Source organism: Barbus barbus, assembly GCF_936440315.1.
Source record: "Barbus barbus genome assembly, chromosome: 7".
Classification (NCBI taxonomy): domain Eukaryota; kingdom Metazoa; phylum Chordata; class Actinopteri; order Cypriniformes; family Cyprinidae; genus Barbus; species Barbus barbus.
The window spans coordinates 24,901,734-24,921,145 of record NC_136735.1 but is presented as its reverse complement, the minus strand read 5'-3'; the positions used below and the strand labels follow the sequence as shown (position 1 = coordinate 24,921,145).

At 36.7% G+C, this 19,412-nt stretch overlaps 2 protein-coding genes across 5 annotated transcripts; both read right to left on the bottom strand.

The window, feature by feature from the left end:
• Positions 1 to 184: 184 nt before the first annotated feature.
• Positions 185 to 14,603, bottom strand: LOC306872131 (replication factor C subunit 1-like). Of its 4 annotated transcripts, none has more exons than XM_079420544.1 (24): positions 14,469 to 14,603; positions 13,363 to 13,470; positions 13,126 to 13,192; positions 12,775 to 12,885; positions 12,358 to 12,653; positions 12,200 to 12,274; positions 11,752 to 11,829; positions 11,062 to 11,406; positions 10,713 to 10,820; positions 10,404 to 10,583; positions 10,136 to 10,240; positions 8,731 to 9,118; positions 7,759 to 7,871; positions 7,445 to 7,559; positions 7,242 to 7,330; positions 6,528 to 6,665; positions 5,725 to 5,820; positions 5,544 to 5,642; positions 5,277 to 5,431; positions 3,623 to 3,740; positions 3,199 to 3,344; positions 2,873 to 3,086; positions 2,436 to 2,618; positions 185 to 954 (listed from the first exon to the last, which is right to left on the bottom strand). In XM_079420544.1, the coding sequence occupies exons 1-24, from the start codon at positions 14,469 to 14,471 to the stop codon at positions 859 to 861; spliced, it is 3,426 nt and encodes a 1,141-aa protein (XP_079276670.1). In that variant the 5' UTR covers positions 14,472 to 14,603; the 3' UTR covers positions 185 to 858. The 4 variants fall into 4 exon arrangements, with proteins under 4 accessions (XP_079276670.1, XP_079276672.1, XP_079276669.1 ...); XM_079420546.1 differs by having other exon boundaries at positions 7,759 to 7,868; XM_079420543.1 differs by lacking the exon at positions 185 to 954 and having other exon boundaries at positions 2,303 to 2,618.
• Positions 14,604 to 15,717: 1,114 nt separating this feature from the next.
• LOC306873219 (large ribosomal subunit protein uL6) lies at positions 15,718 to 19,409 on the bottom strand. The gene is made up of 8 exons (XM_079422336.1): positions 19,332 to 19,409; positions 18,793 to 18,839; positions 18,579 to 18,694; positions 17,918 to 18,013; positions 17,628 to 17,760; positions 17,412 to 17,492; positions 16,353 to 16,471; positions 15,718 to 15,879 (listed from the first exon to the last, which is right to left on the bottom strand). The coding sequence occupies exons 2-7, from the start codon at positions 18,836 to 18,838 to the stop codon at positions 16,365 to 16,367; spliced, it is 579 nt and encodes a 192-aa protein (XP_079278462.1). The 5' UTR covers position 18,839; positions 19,332 to 19,409; the 3' UTR covers positions 15,718 to 15,879; positions 16,353 to 16,364.
• Positions 19,410 to 19,412: the final 3 nt, after the last annotated feature.

Genomic DNA, 19,412 nt, shown 5'->3' with positions numbered 1-19,412 from the left:
TAAGTACTGAAAGTGCAATACTGAAATTTTATATACAGTATATATACCTGGAGCTATGCAGTGAGCTGTTTACCCAGATATATAACATCACATACAGTGCAGTAGCATCTGATCAACACTTCTCATTTGCATCATCAAGCAGAATGAGCCATCGAGATAATTATAATAAGCAAACACAATACATCTCTACAACATAATTCTCCTTTTAATTTTTGAATCGCATACATTGTCATTTACAGAATAATCTTCAGGTTAATATCAGACACTATCAATCCAAAAGTACTGCCATAGAAAACACTAAGAAAGGGATTATTTATATATATATTTATCTGCAAATATTCAAAGTAACAAAGGGAAAAATGCTAATACGGCAGATACATATTTACACGATGTGTAGTCGCTAGCTGACATGGAGCAAGTACAGCTGGTATCCATGTGGAAGAGGGTATATGTGTGTGTTTAAATGTGAAAAGCTGAAACTATGCTTGTGTACTTTGTCATGAGGGTTACACGAGTACAGTGACATTAAGTGGCCTTAATACGGTTTACCTTTGAGATGAATATAGCTTCAGCGCCGTGTGTTAATAGTATGATGCATGTGTTAAGTCTGCATGCTTGATGAATTGTGAACTATATAATAACTTCTGTGTAAATGTGTGGTCCACCCCCAGCTCCTGGTCCCTGCAGTGTCCGCTCTGCTGAAAGCAGCTTAAGCTGAGTGATGGCTTTCAGGAAGTGCACAAGTATGACTCACAGACAAAAAAGTTCTGTTTATAGAGCTGATGTCATTCAGCCACTCACATCTTTGTGAAAACCGAGAGAAGAGGGCTTTCTGTCTCGTTCCCTCCTATGTTTATCTCACTTCATGGCCTTTCCTTTACCCCTGCCTTTCCCCTTCCCAGAAGGCGCTGGCTTCTCTTGCTTGACGTCTTTTGCTGGTTTAGCTTTCTTCTGCTGTAAGAATAAAAAACAGAAATCGGGTGAATAATAGTGTAGCATTTTGACTGATTTGTTATGATATTTTGCCTATATGTAGGACCTGATGGAATATGCCGACTGTTTCTGCATTTTCTATGCTGATTTCGGGGGAAAAGAGGAATTCTACAGAATGAATTAACACATGGTAATATGTAGCTGAAAGTACTACATTCTTATTGGTAACAAAATCAACTTGGCCAAAATATATATTAAACATGCTTGCATATCACAAATTACATGTAAACTTAAAATAACAAGTACCTAAATATACTTAATAAACTTTACCTGTTGCAACAATCTATAAGTGATCAATGGAAGAGTTCATCCAAAATTAAAAAAGGTCACCCTCATGTTCCAAACTTTCATTTTTTCAATTAAAGCCAGGGACTGAAGGTTTCAAGTTTCAAAAACAATGAAACATTATCATAAAAGCAGCCGCTTTAAGATGGCTTTAAGAAACAAATCTGTTTCTCAACTTTCTCAACTTACTTTGTGAACCGGTTACAGTGGTTTCAGAAGATTTGGAATATAGAGCATGAGGCATATGAACAACTTTTATTGTGCTTTTATGCTTGAGAGCTTGAATCTCTCTTCTTTACAACTGTATGGAAAAAACTGAAAAACTCTTCAAAAATTCACATTTTATTTTTCAAGAAACAAAGGAGGCCACAGGTTCGGAAAGACATGGGCATGAGTAAATGTTGACAATTAGCATTTTTGGGTGAACTACTTAACATTTCAGTATTCCTCCCCAAAAAATATTAATTATATTTTCTAAATTAAATCTGACCACCATATAAAGCAATCAAATCTCTTTAGGAGACATGGATTAAACTTGATGCATATGGACTGTTTACAATGTCTTTGTAAACATTTTGAAGTGTCAAAGTTCTGGTTGCACTGACTTTTGGTGGAGGGATAGAACTCACAGGTTTCATTAAAAATAACCTCATTTGTGTTTCAAAGTTGAACGAAAGCCTTAAGAATTTGGAACAACATGAAGGTCAGTTATTGATGAAAGAATTTACATTGTGGGGTGAACTTAGCCATTAAAGGAATAGTTCACCTAAAAATGAACATTTTGTCATCGTTTACTCATCCTCATGTCGTCCCAAACCTGTATAAGTTCCTTTATTATGTTGAACACAAACAAAGATATTTTGAAGAATTCTGAAGAACCAAACAGTTATTGGTCACCACTGACTTCCAAAGTAGCGTAAAGAAATACTATGGAACTCAATGGGAACCATCAACTGTTTGATTACTATCATTCTTCAAATGATCTTTTCTGTTCAACATAAGAAAGAAACTTATACAGGTTTAGAATGACAATTTTTACTTTTGGTTGAACTAACCCATTAAGTGTTCTCCAGATGAGATGTTATTGAGGTCAACATGATTGTAAAACTGATGGAAAGTCGAAAAGAGAGACACTGAATTGTTATTTTGATATCTACCTTGATCATTGCATCTGCTGTAACCCCATCGTCTTCTTCCTCTTCCTGGACCTGAGATTCACTGTCAAGCTCTCCTATAAGCTCAGGGTCAACAGCACCTTTACGACTTTTCTTCACCACTTGTAAGGAGTACGGCGTAAGATGGGATTCCTTATTGTAGGCTCTTGTAAATGCAGCTTTCACCTGCAGAAAGGAAAAAAAAACAGAGCTGATGGGATAAAGTGTGGCATACAGCACCTCCAGATGTTTTACAGTTAAAACAATTAACTCAGACTGAACAGGCATCTGTCAAAGCAATGAACTGTCAACTGGACCACCAGTTTCTAGTCCTGGAGGAGAACTCTACAATATGCTCAGAAAATCAAACACACACACAAACACAAACACACACACACACACACACAAACACAAACACAAACACACACACACACACACACCTTGGAATCTAGTTTAGAGTAAGGATCTGGCTGTCCGCCCCACATGCTGATTTCCATCATGTTATCAACATCCTCTTTGATGATGTCGTAATCATCCATGAGCTTCACGCTCTGACTGGCTCCCTCTGAACCTTGCGACTGAAGAGGCTCTAATATTGCTGAGCGCAAATACGGCAGGTAATCCAGATTTAGGGCTTCCTTACTACTTAACGTTCTGCAGGATGAGAAAGAGGCTAGATTTTAGGGAAGCAAAAATGTGGTTTAAAGAGTTCATACTTTTGACAAGAAGGAAGAAAGTGTGAGAAGAAGTGTTTGTGTTTTCTCACTTTAGGCTCATGTGTGAAGCAAGCTCCTGTATGATGCGGCTGTGTTTGCCAGCGGATGAGAACTTGCCCAACCAGCTGGGAAAGGTCGGAAACTGACTCATATAACCCCGCATCAGCTCCCCTGGCAACACGCTCGCATAAATCGCCTGGGGGAAACAATTAAGCACAGATTTATAAAAAAAAAAAGCAGCTTGGTTTGTCTTCACTGATCTATGTGAAAACACTTGACCTATGTGAACGGATTTTGTAATATGTTACAAATCAGTGCTGCAGCAGAAATTTTTTGTTTCATCGTTTCTGCCTCGAAAATGTCATTTTGAAAATAGCCACATCAGGGCCTGATTATCTCAGTGCTGTTGCAGCAATCAAAGCTGTCGGCAGATGATTTGTTGGTCAACACTGATGAGAAGATAATGTACGTTACCTGTGTGGGAAGCAGAGACCATGTCTGTCTCGAGCGGATCTGTTTGTCCACTAAATCGCCATCGCAAATGCTGTCTGCTGTTTTACTCAACAACACCAAATGATTCTTCAGATTTCCCCTGATAAACATCAAATGTCACAATTATACCATCATGCTTTCATCTAGTCAGAATAGACTTAAAAAGTCTTATAAATACATGGTGCATAAGTTACAAGCTGCAAATGTTATTGTGTGTTATGGATGGTGAGTACAAGATATTATTGCAATCATTTCGCAGACACAAAATTAGGGAAAATTGAGTATACAGTGATAATATTACAAGTTTAGCTCATATTTCTAAAGAAAGTAAGCCAAATTAATCAGTCCAAAGTCATCTGAACATTAGGTGTAAATGCAAACCAACAGACTGCCATTTGTTTCATGTAATGTGTCATTTGTTTCTTTGTTTTTCAAAGAACTTGCTTTGATTCAGCAAATGCAACTTTATAGGAAGATTGGGTTACACTTTATTTGAAGGTGCTCTTGTTACAGTGTACATATATAAAGTTAAGTAATGGGTTAAGTAAGGGATAATGCATGGCTAGCTGTGCATTAAATGATTTTAATGCATGACATGGAGTCCAGGAAGTGCATTAAAATAATTGAATGCACAGCTAGCCATGCAGTATCCTGCTTATACCATGCTCATTTGCCGGCATTGACAAGTTAATGATATTCGCAGTGCAATATTTGACCGGAAGGGTAAAAATGACAGTTATTTTCGTCAGTTACGGTTCGTTAGAGCTAGCATTTATGATTATAGCATTTATTTGAATGAATTATCAATCGAGAAAGAGATGACAATTGTGTGTGTGTTACCTGCATCTGCACGTCACTCTACAAATAATGAAGCTGTGTTTAATTACTTCAAAAACAGCGATTACCACCTCGTTGCTGAGGAATATAATGTAGCGATCTAGTATCTAGACTATTTTATTAATAATAGTCGCGGGGCGTTGATAAGTTTCTGTGTGTGTGCAGCGCAATCGCCGACCTCTCTCTCTCTCTCTCTGTGTGTGTTTGTGTGCGAGTGATGTGTGTGGGTTTCTGTGCCTCAATTAAAGCAGCGCATTAATATAGAACGGTGATTAAACGGACTTGGAATTACCTGTGCATTAAACGGTTTTAATGCATACCTGCCAGCCAATCAGAATCGAGTATTCAGATAGACCATGGTATAATATTATATTAACAACATGCACTGAAAGTTATGGTTAGGATTAGAGTTTGGTTTAGGGTTATGTTGCTTGTAATGATGCACAATTTACTGTTATTACTATAGTAAGTGCATGTACGACATGTAACAAGAACACTGTAAAATGCAGTGATGGTGAAGATTGCACTTTTTGTAACATTTTATTCCTATTTTAATATTGGTACCTAAATATAAAAATGTTTATTTTGTGTTAATGCAATAAAAGGCAATAAGTGGTCATTATGTCTACATTTTTTATGTACGGTATGTAACAATAGCTGTTCTATCTAGATCAGGTCTTTTCATGGGGAACAAGCAAGAATCTCCTTTTACATTAGAGGAAAAGCAAAAAATTGAGATATGTATTGAATATTGTAACAATTTGGGAAAACTGCCCTTTTGTGCAAATCTAAAACCTACCCTGCAGCAGCTGGTCGGACATGCAGGTAGTTTTCTTGAACAAATAGTGGTGCTAAAGAGTAATCATGGAAGAAAAGGTCTGATTTGTCAATCAAAGACATGTGGGCGGTTTCCTCTCCTGAAGCAAACACCTTCCGACACACATCAAATGGACCCTGCATATGTAAACACACAGATATTCATACTGTACAGTCCACTCACATCATCAATGCACCAATGATTGTACAGTGTGTGTATTGTATAATGTATTTAACAGCGTGCACATACCAGTTTCATGTCCTTCTTAGCATTTTTAGCATCAGCTTTGGCCTGGTCATAAGTCATGACTTTGTCTTTAGCAGACCACATGCTCAGATTATGCAGTACCTAGGGAATAGAAACAATAATTTTGTAGCACTACTAAAGACACTGAATCAGTGATAAAGACAACCAATTTGTTTATTAATACCTGCCGAATATCCTGATTGGACGCCAGAATGACTTCATTAAGTGCTGGGGGTGGGATCTTCAGACCTTCTTTGAAAGCTATAGACATCATAGCCCCCTGATTGGACAAAAAGAAAGCTTAATTATTTTTGACTGCAATAAGTGTGATACTGACTAAAAAAAACTTTTTTTTTAAATGACATTGTTAACGTGTCCTTGTTACAGTGTAATCTTACAAAAAGTAGTATTTGCTAGAAATAACTAACGACATGTACCTACTATAGTGTTTGGATTAGATTTAAGGTCATTGCACACTAATCCAAAATTTTCTGAAATTTGTGCACATTAAAAAAATGAATATGACCTCACGTTGTGTCTATCACGTTTACACACTGCCTCCAAAACTTTCGTCCGTCATGAAAAAAATCAGGTTCGATTTTCTGTGTTTTCGCATCCGTAGCAAGCATTTTGATAGGAATGACGAATACCAAAAAAATGCATACAAAAATTTCGAACTCAGTGTGCACGGACCTTTAGAGTTAGTTGGTTGTAATCACGAATAATTTACCGTTTTTACTAAAAACTAAAACCTGGGATTTTAAACCTGGAAAAAAGCATTTCAAATATTTTTTATATCCAAAAACACAAAGAAACTTTATAATGCAAAAATGAATAAGAAATACCTAAGATTCTGCACTATTTCTAGGTCATTATCTAGAGAAGCACATGTGACAAGGTAAATACGCTGAATTCGCAAAAAAATACCAAAAGATCAAAAGAAAACACTGATTTAATCAGACAATTATTTGAAATGTCAGCGAGCACCTTGATCTGCTCAACACGGGGTCTCTGAAACCGCAGGTCGTAGCAGTAGTTAGCCAGCGAGCGGATCTTCTGATGATTGCGGTCATTACACATGCAGATAATGGGAATCTTTGACTGCTTTATCAGACCAATCATCTCCTGTGTGGGGCAAAGCACAAGATTCAATAATCACAATGACACTGGAAACACTGGTGTGCACATATACCAGTTTAATGGCACACTACCATACTACTCTTACCAAGACTGCACTATGTAGTCTATATACTACACTAAGTATGAACATTTTCTGCATGCACAGAATACCTACTACATTTGCTCAAAATGAACAGTATAGAACAGAGAGTATAGCATAGATTACTGTTTCCCACATTACAATGACTTGACCTTCATTTCCAGCGTAAGGAATGAAAAGGATGCCAAATCTATGCAAAAAACATTTTTAATCAAAACTAGAATTTTAGTTGTTGCACTCAAAAATGAATGAGCTTGCATACTACAACATTTATTGTGGAACAATGGCAGATATTTGTAAAAAATGTAAGCAGTATACAATAAATACTGTGCCGTACTCAGTAATTATTAAACTAATGCTCCATTCCACACACAGCCATATAACCCATAAGGATTTAAACACCATCTGGTCCACTTTTGCTCCTTGAGCACCACCTCTGGTAAAGACAGATAATGCAATTGAATGAGAGTGTGTATGCCGACCTGTATTCCTCCTCTGTCTTCATTTCCTGCCATCCCGTCCACCTCGTCCATTATGAGGACATGTTTACTGCTCACTGTCTGAGATGCACCTGACACCAATAAACACAGAAACATACAGTGTTTACATTATAATCACTGAGGTTTAACTCCAAAACCTTTTACAGATGCTACCTGGTTAATTAGCTATTAATTAAGCTAATTACCGGTATAGAAGTTCTTAATGCTGGTGTTGTTGAGTGATTCTGCGATCACTTCCTTTAAGCTGTTCTTACTGCGGGTGCAGCTCGCATTCATCTCCACGTAGCTGTAACCCAACTCCTACAAGCATATATGGAAGACTATTAACGCATTAACCAATGCAATGAAACTGTAAAAACAGACACACTTTGTTTACAATCATTCACTCAAGATTTAATTCTTGGTCCCATGTTAAACACTTTAAAAGGATTACGCAGACTTTTTTGAAACAGTTAAACAATGTTAATTTATAAATGATTATGAGTGAGAATGAACTGACCTCACAGACGAGAGCAGCAGTAGTGGTCTTCCCAACACCAGGAGGCCCAGATAACAATGCAGCCTTAAATCCAGAACCGTCATCTTTACTCCCAAACTTCCCAAATTTGGCTGCTTTCCAGAAAGACAGAGACACAAAAATAATGAAAATTGGTTCAACAGAATTTTAGGCTAAACAGTGCATTAGAATAAACACACTGAGTATGGTCCGAATGGTATACTACCCAGTACATACTGCTAATCGTATACTACTGTTAAAAATTAGTATGTGAAACAGTATGCACCATTAAAAATGCTCCTGCAAGAGTAAAATACAAATGCTTATGGTGAAGTCAAGTGCACTGCATTATGGGAAACTGTGTACTCTGGTTATATAATGTATGCTTTGGAAATTGTAGCAGGTCATTGGTGCAAATAGACCTTGCATACTGGTAGCATGCCATTCCGAACATGGGTAGTTGACATGAAATTAAGTAGATTCAGTAGTATAACTAAAAAAACAAAAAATACATCTGACACAACATTTCCAATTCTTTTCTTATACAATTTATATTATGATATTTTAGGGACAATTGCATTTGTCATACATATATATATATATATATATATATATATATATACACACACACACACACACACCCTAATCCAAAATTTGTATCTAAAATCTTGATGTAGACGGTTAAACTTCATTTTAAGGTTTCCTTGTTACAGTGTAATTATACATTTAAGTACTGAGTAATATTAATTAACTACATCTACTTACTATATGATTAGGGTTAGGATTAGGGTTTGGCTTAGGGTTACATGCATGTAATTATGCATTATTTATTGTTACAATAGTAAGTACATGTAACGTGTAACAAGCACCCCTTAAAATAAAGTTTGACCATGTAGACTATGATAGATTATATGTCAACTAGCCAAATATTCACCGATTGTGAACATATAGTAGGAACAAACTTTAAATACTGACTTGGTGCTTTTGTATTGCCGCTGTGATGTTTATGCCAGTTCTGTAACCAACGCAGAAGCTTGTTAGCACAACTCTGATCCCCCTGCTGCCCAATCAGGTTCTTCAGACTACAGGGGCGGTACTTATCCACCCACAACAGGCTGCTACCCTCACTCTCAGGGGTAGAATGGGATACACGGGATGCTCTCTTGGATTGATCAAAGCTCAAACTCTTTTTAACCTCTGAACGAGAGGCCCCAAGTTTTCCAGATTTAGAAGCAGAGCCAGGCTTAGACTTCCCCTTTAAAGGGCTTCTCTTGTTGGGGCTGGGCCCTTGTGGTGTGGCCTTCTTGGATGGAGGAGTGGGTTTGCCTCTAGAGTCTGGAATCCTTGTTTTAGAGGATTTATTCTGTAATACGGAAGATAGACAGACAGCTTGTTAAAAAAAACTAATTCCAGTATGTGCAGTAAGGCTGCATGATATAAAAAACCTGACATATTTTGTATGCAATATTTAGTTTTTCTGCTATATGTTTCAATATGAAAATATACAGGACACCAGATAACTTAAATAACTAAATTTGGAAATAATTATTGACTAGGGTGATTTTGCATCTGCATAGTAAATAAAAATAAAAAGCTGAATAATGGCTTTTTACTCTGAAGACTTTTTTTGTGTACAAACCACTCTTTTAGGACTAAATGTTTTGGAAAAAATCTGGGTGTTCAGAATAAGATTATGCATATTACAAAACTTGAACCAAACTTCTTTTTACTAACCATCAAATGAAAAAACAAACAAACAAAAAAAACAATTGACTAAATTCCTACTGTTTTTTAACCTATTCGATATGACTATAAAATAATATGATTATTATTAAATAAAAATATTAAACAAAATAAGAAATATATTAGTATTGTACAAAACATTGATTGATTATTAAAAATTTATTATTTCGTACAAATAATACTATAATTTTATAGTACACTTAATTTCTTATCCTAACTTCTTAAATATTACACCAGAGTTTCCCAAACAGGGGTTTGTGAGTAAATGAAAAGCTAATAATTAATTGAACATGTGCATCTTATAATTCTGTGTTTTCAGAGCGGTTAATCCAATTTTGGGATTTGGGAATCCAATGTGGGCCAGGTTCACTTTATTTTTATTCATATTTGCATAACTTCCAACATTTTTGCACACAGAAATTGCCAGCAATTCACCAATATTGCACCAAAATAAGCTTGAGCATTTGATGCTAAAACCTTGAGGGCTTGAACATTCGAAGTGAAGAATTTAAAGTCCTTTTTGTTTTGTTTTTTTGCTTTTAGCCATATCACTATGGATTTAATTTGCTAAAGATCATGCAGCCCTAGTGTGAAACAACTAGTGGAAAAACAGGAGGGTTGATGGGAGCTGCTGTACCTCTGCCTCTGCTGCAATCTCGTATTTAGACTTCTTGCCTGGTTTGGTTCTTATGAGGTCCAACAACTCATCTTCATTAATGATCTTAGTGCCAAAACTCTCCGCCTAAGGAATAAACATTGAAATGACATTGAAAAAAAAAATGTTAGAATAATTACATTTAATTCAATTAAAAGGTTAAATTAGAAATATATATTGAAGAAACATGGAGACGCAACACTCATGTTCGAATAAAGAGAAATAATGACATGTTAAAAAAAATGAGGACCTTTTCAGTCTTTGAGGCTCCACTGTCTCGTCCCAGAACAAGGTAAGTAGTTTTACGGCTGACGTTTCCTGTGACTTTCCCGCCATATCGCTCTATTAGTGACTTAGCATCATCCCTCTCCATAGATTCTAACACACCGGTCAACACAAACACACAACCCTCCAGGCAGTTCTCTGCTCCCTAAAACACAAACATAAGATTGTTCAAGCAGCTTAAAGTATAATTTAATTCCTTAAAGATAATCACAAATAGCAGTAAGACGACAGGCCTAATAGCAGTTGTCAACATGAGTCGTTTAGGTGTTTATACCTGTGGTATCTCTTTAGACCCCAGTGCTCGTGGTCCTTCTCGGTTCAAAAAGTTACGGTAGGCTGATGAATTTGTCTGTTTTTTCTCTAGATCCTCAGGACTTGTATTCTGAAATAATGAGACACAGGGAAGCTTTTGATTTGCTGACTAGCACATCAAAACAAGGTAGAGCCCTATTTTGTAATCTGTCTTGAAACAACATATATTGCATATACAGAATTAAACATAAAGCCTAATATGTTGTACTCTCTTTTAATTTAGACCCTTAAACAAAACAATTAAAAGCACACTGACATATCAATTAACTTCTTTAAAAAAATCCTAAATTAAGTAGATTCCAATGATTCACCTCTGGTTTTGTTGGTGAGGTTTTATTGGGTGCACTGTCACTTTTAGGTGTGGAAAAATTCCTTGATTTTGTCATTCCCCTGGAAACACTTCCTGTTTTGGGCGTAGCTGCCCACTCTGAGTTAGTTGGTGAGATTGGCTCTTTCTTAGGAGAAATCTTAATGTGCTTTTCACCCCTGTCTTTTTTCCTTTCCTCATCCACTTCTTCCTGTCGTTTTTTCATCTGAGCCAGTTTGGAGCTGGTCTTCACAGGACTCTTTTTAGGGGACGGGTCCTTTTTGGGTTTGGTGTCTGAGGCAATTGCCTGAGAACTGCTCTTGGAGGGAGAGACAGAGTCCACCCGAGCCTAAGAACCAAAAAACAAATAAATGAAATAAAGAATTAACACAACATAACATACATGTACTTTGTTGGCTGCACCACATGACTTTGAAGACAAGTTTTTCAAATATTAATAAAAAAAATAAACCTGTTAAAATATATAAAATTATATAAAAATATTAATATTACTGATAATAGTTTTTTTTTTTTTTTTAAACACCAAAAAGTTTTACTTTTAAACTGAATTGCTTTTTTAACTTTTTTTTAAAAAACAATTTACAGATAGGACAAAAATGAACAATATACATGTATACATCAGTAGGAGATATAGTGTTAAGAGAAACTACAGAAACAAATTCTGCACATCAACCTTTTTCGGTAAGGGAGCTTCATCCAGCATGGCTAATGTTCTTGCAAATTCCTCATCATCATGGATCTGCTTTTCCAACTAACACAAAAATACGCAAGTTATGTGTATCTGCATTATGTGTTCATACATAAACAAAATTTACTAAATGTTTTGTATAATAAAAAACTAGCTATGCAAAACAGCGACCACATTTGCATGCAACATTTTCCAATTAAGGTATGTTCTGGATAAACATTTATTCTGAAAAAAACAGCTACTGGAATATCCCTGTATACATGGTTATGAAGATACACGTTCACATGCATAAAATTATTTTAGCAATTATGAATCATAATTTAACTCCATAATTCTCATTTAAGTCCCTGATTACAGAATATAACAGCATGCCATTTTGATATGACCCAATTCTGATTAATACAGGAACACGTGCTGTGTGTCCTGAACCAACCTCCATGTCTTCATCCATCTGAAGCTCTTTTGCAATGGCTTCATCACTGAGCGACCCTTCAGTTTCCTGTGTGGGCTGGTCAAGACCAAACAGCGATGAGTTGGAATTTTTATACACTTTAAAGCACACACACACTTTTATTTATTCTCTCTACTCACTGCCTTCCTCTTAGTGCTGGTACTGGCCACCATTTTCTTATCTGATCTCTGAACACTTGAGCTGCCAAAGAAGGCCATTACTGAAGTGGGCTTTTGTTTTGGTGGCGTTGGTCCGACCTTTGGGGAGATGGTAGGCTGAGAGCTCTTCACCCCTCCCTTTGAGATGGTGTTTGGGGATTTGGTTGGGGATTTACTGGATGAGACTTTCACTTCTTTTGCTTTTCCGGATTCTTTCTTGTTTTTAGCTGTTCCATTTTCTTTTGGTTTCGTCTTTTTCAGAGTCATAAACGTATCATCTGAATATGGAAAAAATAAAAAGAAGACAAAAGAAGAGTACGAATTATTACCTACATGTAATATTTATGGATTAACAGCATTATATTATATATGTGGAAATTTGTTTGTTGACTCCCTCACCAGAATCAGACACGTAAGTTACTGGCTGTTTCTTCACTGTGGTGGCAGCATCAGTCTCTTTAGTGCCCTTCTTGGTTTTCTTCTCCTTCTCCTTCTTCTCTTCCTCAGAGTCTGAGATAAGATGACAGAGGAGCACATCTAAAAATAGTCTGACATTTTCATCAGTATGATTCCCAGAATGTGTTTAAAAACCCCTGGTCTGAGGTATTTCTGAAAACCTCAGGGCACCCATCTCCTCTCTTGTATGGCCAAATTTACGGTATGTATTTGATAAACTCTATTTCTTAACATTATGAACATGATGGTCATCATCACAATTTCACCAATATTTAAAAAAAGCTGTTCATGAACCTGAATCAATTATGACCCTTTTCTTTCGTTTTCCAGATGGTTTCTCTTTAAATGTGGGACTTGTGACCTAAAGAGAGAGAAAGGATATCGTGTAGCACTACTGAATGCATAAAACATATGACATGAAAAAATGAAGAATATGAAAAAGAAATGAGATTGTAAATGCCATCTCATATTAATAGATTCTGTACAAATCTCAGCTTTGTACACTTCAATGACATTAGACTGTTGTTCTACCTTAGTTTTTGACTTCTGTTTCTTCTTCTGCTCTTCATCAGTGCTGGTGCTTCCATTAGAAGGTTTGGGGGCCGCAGGTTTGGTGGATGTAAAAAACCTCCGTATATCCTGAAATAAACAAAGGTGAATTAAAACACACACACACACACACACATACATATATATATATATATATATATACACACACACTACATTGCCAAAAGTATTGGGCCACCTCCTTCTAATGAACATGTTTGACTACTTTAGTCATTTCTATGAGTACAAATCTTAATATTAAAGCATATAATGATATTCTAGGAAATTGTGTGCTTCTAATTTTATAGCAACAGTTTGGACAGGTCCCTTTTCTATTCTAACATGACAGTGCCTCTGTGTATAAGGCACGGTTCAAAAAGACATGATTGATTCAGTCAGTGTGGAAGAACTTGACTGGTCTGCAGAAAGCCAAGTCCTGATCCCAGCTGAACACCTCTGGTGTGACTTTATATGCAGACCTCGAGCCAAAAACTCATCACCAAACACCAATGACTTGTATAGACACTATTAGGACAAAAGTGTTGGGACACCCCCTTCTTTAGAACAGATAAAGATTTACACAAATAACATTTTATGTAGTTTTATTATTATTATTATGGAATAGGCTAATAAACGTGCTGTGCAGAGCATAGTAACCGCAGGCTGAGTTTGTTCTGTTGCATGTTTACATTTCAAAGTTGACAATAATAAACAGGAAGCAGGTGCTTCGTTAATACCAAAACATAAAAATCTGTATCGTAATGTTATATAGTATCATGTCAGTTCATAATGGCCTGTCTACTGGCAGTCAGTCGATCTTAATCGTTAAGCGTTTCATTTCAGTGCTTAAATGTTGCTCAACCAAGACGTAAACAAATGCACAGGTGAGAAACAAGGACAGAAATATGGACCGCCAAGTTCATAAATAGCCTTTGCACGTTTTATTATTTTTGTAGTTCTAGTCTATTAACAAACACGAAAAAGCTACAAGTTGGTGCTAACTGCTTTCTTTAGCCAAACAGCCTGATCAGCTGTCTCGTCTCTGATTGTGTCTTTATTTCTACAGATGGTTCATTAATAAGGTGACTCACCATTTCTAAGCAAGTGTCAATAGCGTTTCTTTATTTTTTTAAATTTTTTTAAACAATTTGCGAGACAGTAAGTTAGAGCTCCTCCAGTCCTCTTTGGCGCCAATGATACTCAACTCAGGCGCAGCGTGATGACGCGCAGATGGAGGGAGAGAGAGAGAGAGACGAGCGCAGAATATCTTCTGTTCTTTTGAGGATATCGATACCCTACTTTGTAAAATAAAATTATAATGATGTTAGATCTATTTGCTGGAATAACACTATAACAACAGCTGTTATTTGTGGAATTCTGTACTGTAAGAAAAGTTGCGAAATTGAATTGCAACAAACTAAATCAGAGGCATCATATATGATTATTCATAATATATACTGTTAAATATTATATTAGAATATTTAAATTAATCTTTACTAAAACAGAAAAGTTAATATTAATGAAAACTGCTTTCTGTAAAGTCAAGATGAAAACAAACCAATTGTCCAAATGTTATCTGTAAAATATTTAGTTTCTAATTACATGTTTTTCTACTTATGGCACTGGACTGTTAGATGTATTATTTTCTTATTGATAAATTAATTTGAATCTTTTTCTCTTTTTATTGATTTTTGACATTTTTATACTATTTTCTTTAAACACTTCCATGGATCCCCCAGCACTATTCAAACACCCGTTTAAAAACCCTGTCTTATGTTCTGCATTTTAAGTCTCCATAAATGTGGAAAACAGTCATAGCAATTACATTGCTTCTCACCAAACATAGTTGGCAAACCCAATTTGAACTTTTTAAAGGAGTTACAAAAAGTAACAAAACATTTGACCTACACATTTTGATATAGTCATGAATTACAAGTTTAAAGGCATTTGATTAAATCTGATAACTCAGATTATACACTATAATAAATTTTATGCAATGATATATTCAAATAATTTCTCATGAAGATTTATTGCATGATTTAGGTGTTCTTATGGTCACAAGCATATTTACTTACAATACGGTTTTTTTGAAAAATATTAAGGTAAACTTAAGACTCATGAGCTCTCATCCCAATGGGTTTAAATGAACTCATGAATGCAAAAATCCTATGCAGATTTAGAAAGCATCGAGTACACAAAAAGGATGTGAATGGAGAGTACAAGATAAGACTTTCAAATACAAGCAGCCCACATTTTGTTGCACACATTGACCCCTCCAAACTACCTGCCATGCATATTTGGAATAATTGTGCTAAAATGAATAAAACTTGCACACAAGTATGTGGTTGAAAAATGTAGTTGGTCTTTATTGACAGATTTTACAGAGATTAATTTAGTCCTCTTGCTGTTCCACCACTGTTCCCTTCTCGCTGACATAGATACCATCCAGGAACTTCCGGATGTCCTTCTTTCTCACAGTGGTGGCCTGCTGGATCAGAGCAGCTGATGGAGAAAACCAAAGAGAGAGGGGGAAATAAAAGAAAAAGTGTTAAGACAAACCAGTTTAAATAACTCAAGGTGGTGTACCCAAGAACTCCCATGTGCTATACGAGCTGTACAGAAATCAGACATGTAACATGCAAACCAAGCCAGTGGTTATATCTGTGGACTCAAATGCTTGTTAAGTATTATCATGCTTGGATGACCGTGGACGTGCAATAAAGCCCTACAAAAGATGGTGTTGTAAAGCTGTTTGGCGTGTAGGATATGGTCAATTCAATTGGATTATTGGATCATTTGAAATATCGAACTTTGGCAAAGAAAACTCAGCAGATTTAACAGTGAACATGAAAAATCACAACACAGAAGAGACAGGTTCAATGGCAAAAGCAGGAAAACTGGCACAGAAAAGAGCTGAGAGAAAGGCGAGGGGCAGCAGCAGCTCCTGACCCCCGGGACAGCGGTCTGGTTCTAACCTCACGTGTTCTCTAGGACTCCGGCTCCACTACAGTGCCCTTCTCTGAGACGTAAATACCATCCAGGAACTTTCTGATATCCTTATTTTTCACTGTGGTTGCCTGCTGGATCAGGGCAGCTGAAAAAAGAAATGCTGGGGAGGTGAGGCATGCACACACACACACACTAAATTGCATACAGTAATGCTCTTTAAACTTGCATACACCTCTCTCACACACAACCCAATCAATGACAGACAGTCCTTCAATCACCTCTCAGGTTATGCAACCAAGGGTGAAGAATGTCAGAAGAGGGAAAGGAGGCTAAAAATGTCTTTTGCAAAATAGTCTAAACATAGGGTGGCCATATGTGCCATGTATACAGGACCCGTCCTGGCCAGGATTTTTATATTGCCTAAAACATCCGAAGTAGTTTGACCAATAAAATGCAGGTATTGTATTTGTATTAATATTTGTATTAATATTAGCCATCTGCTCTTCTCTATAGCTCTCGTGAAATAATGTCATACAACGGTCAATCTGCACAGTGCAAACGCCCAACACCTGGATATTTTAGGCAATATAGAAATCCTGGCAAGGGTGTGTCCCGTAAAAATGGCCCGTAAGGTTATCCTATCTAAACATCATCAGGACATCAAATTAAATGAAGGTGAGGGAGGGTACGGTTTAGACTTAAGATTCAAGGGTTTCCACAACCAGTCCAGTAAAAGAATAGCATTTAAAATCAATTTTAGGACAAACAAATTACTGTTTTTAGACCAAGTGGGATGAATCACTTTTGATCATTCAAAATAAAATCACAAAACAAGCTGTTCTTGTGCATAATACTGGGATTAACTAAAACAGCAACTAAAGGACCTCTACCTAAATATCTTTATCCTAAGTATCTTGCTTGGCACAAGCACAATTGTAATTCAAATTAACAATGTTAACAATTCATATTAATCAACCTTTCATCTGCAAAAAGGCCATTATATAGTTTACAATTATGCTAATGAGGTCGAGTTGCATGCATCTCTCTAATCAAAGGTTGGCACTGTACATCTTTGGGACGCTTACCCGAGTTTGACACCAGCTCAATGTCATTACCCTCCAGAACCAGCTCGTCTTTTTGAGCAGCAGACACTGCGCATGACACACCTTAAAAATAATAAAATAAAATGTTCTAAAAAAACAAAATCAGTGTAACCAGGAATGTATTAAGTAGGATTATGGGCTTCATGGTAAAAGTATGTGAATTCAGACAAAGAAAACAAAAAAACCCTATACGCATACCTGTCCTCATGCGGACACGGCGGATGTACTTCTCTCCCAAGAAGTTTCTGATCTCCACCAGAGAGCCACTCTCCTGAATCACCACATTAATGGGGAAATGGGCATATACAGATCGCATCTTGTATCGGAAGCCCTAAAGAATAAATTGAACATGCATCACACAACAGTTCATATATTTTCCTCTTCAATAACACAGCAAGGAAATTAAAGACACTAATACAGTCTTTTAAAAGCGGATTTACACAGGATCTCCGCTTGTGAGAAGAAATGTACCAAAATAGAGTTCTTACCAGGGTGACCCCCTTGATCATGTTCTGGACATGACTGCAGATGGTGCGGACTGTGGCCAACTCCTTCCTGTTACCCCACCACTTGTCCACGCGCAGCTGAAACAAATTGTTTGCATAAATTCCACTAGGTATTTTTAAATCACTCATTTTGCTAATCAGAACTAATCCAATACGATTTCATGTTTTGAAATATAAAATGTTGCAATCCAATTTACATGAGCTTTACACTTATCCCAAACAAAACTTGTCATAATGAGCATATTTGCAGTTTTTGAACTGTCAGCTTTGTTTTTAGAAGTGTTGTCATGTCAGATGACTTAGCAAACATTTAATAAATATCCAGTCTGCTCCACGTATCAGTTTGTAAGACCGCATAGGCACATTGGTAAAGATGCAAAACAAGCATAAGCATCAATGCATTTTAATGCATTGATTCAAGCATTTACACACTTTTTTTGCCTGATGATCTGATTCCAGGTCTGTCACACCTCCTTCCAATCAATTTCACTTTTATTTAGCCAAATCGGATCAATTGAGGTGTTTACACAAAGAATTTTGTCTGATTATGCCATTAATCCATATTTAGGTGAATATAAATAACTATTGCTCGAGTTATTCTGTATTTAATGCAATTTAACTTTCATGTATCAAGACTGCACACCTTCTTATGTTTCTTGCCCAAAAGACTGAGCTCCAGGTTAATGTGGTTGAACTCCCGGCGGAGAACCCCACGGGGTCCCTTCACAACAACTGTGCGGCCCTTGAGGGACACCTCGACTGCAAGCAAACAGCCAAAATGTAATGAAAGTTTAGACATGGAAAAGGAGAAAATGTTTATAAATACTTAGTATTTGGCGTATGATTTTTTGGCATACCGTTGTGGGGGATGTCCACTGTCTGGTTACTGAGAATGGTCTTCATTCTGAAGGAAAGGTTGAGAAAATCAGTCAGAGAATGCTAAAATATACTTGTTTTAATACATCTTGTTGACTTGACTTTACGGTGTCTTCATTTATCAGCTGTGAAAAATCCAGATAGCCTAGCGCAAAACCGGTGGCATCAATCAGAATGAACTGTCAACTCCATCCTGACAGCAATGTGAACGTATTCTTTGACTTTTCAGTCGGTTTTACGGCTAATTGAGCATTACTAATGTCATAAAAAGTATGCTATCAATGTGCTCAATGAATGAGTTGTGCTTGCTTCGGCCTATAAGTTTGGCTAACAGATAAACACCGACCAAACTGACTGCGATAATCAAGCAGCATCGGCTTTTCGCCGCTAATACAACTACAGATATTTTCATGACTATGTAAACAAAAGCCTGGGGCACTAAGAAACCCGGACGGATTTGACATTAGTGCAGATTGTAGATGATTAAAATGCACAAGAACAGGATGCGCCATGTTCTTACCTCGCCGATTAAGGGGGAAAGGAAGGCGGAAGGACGTCATGACGTAAATGTAACAAGTACGTCTTGCGTCATCGCCAGTTT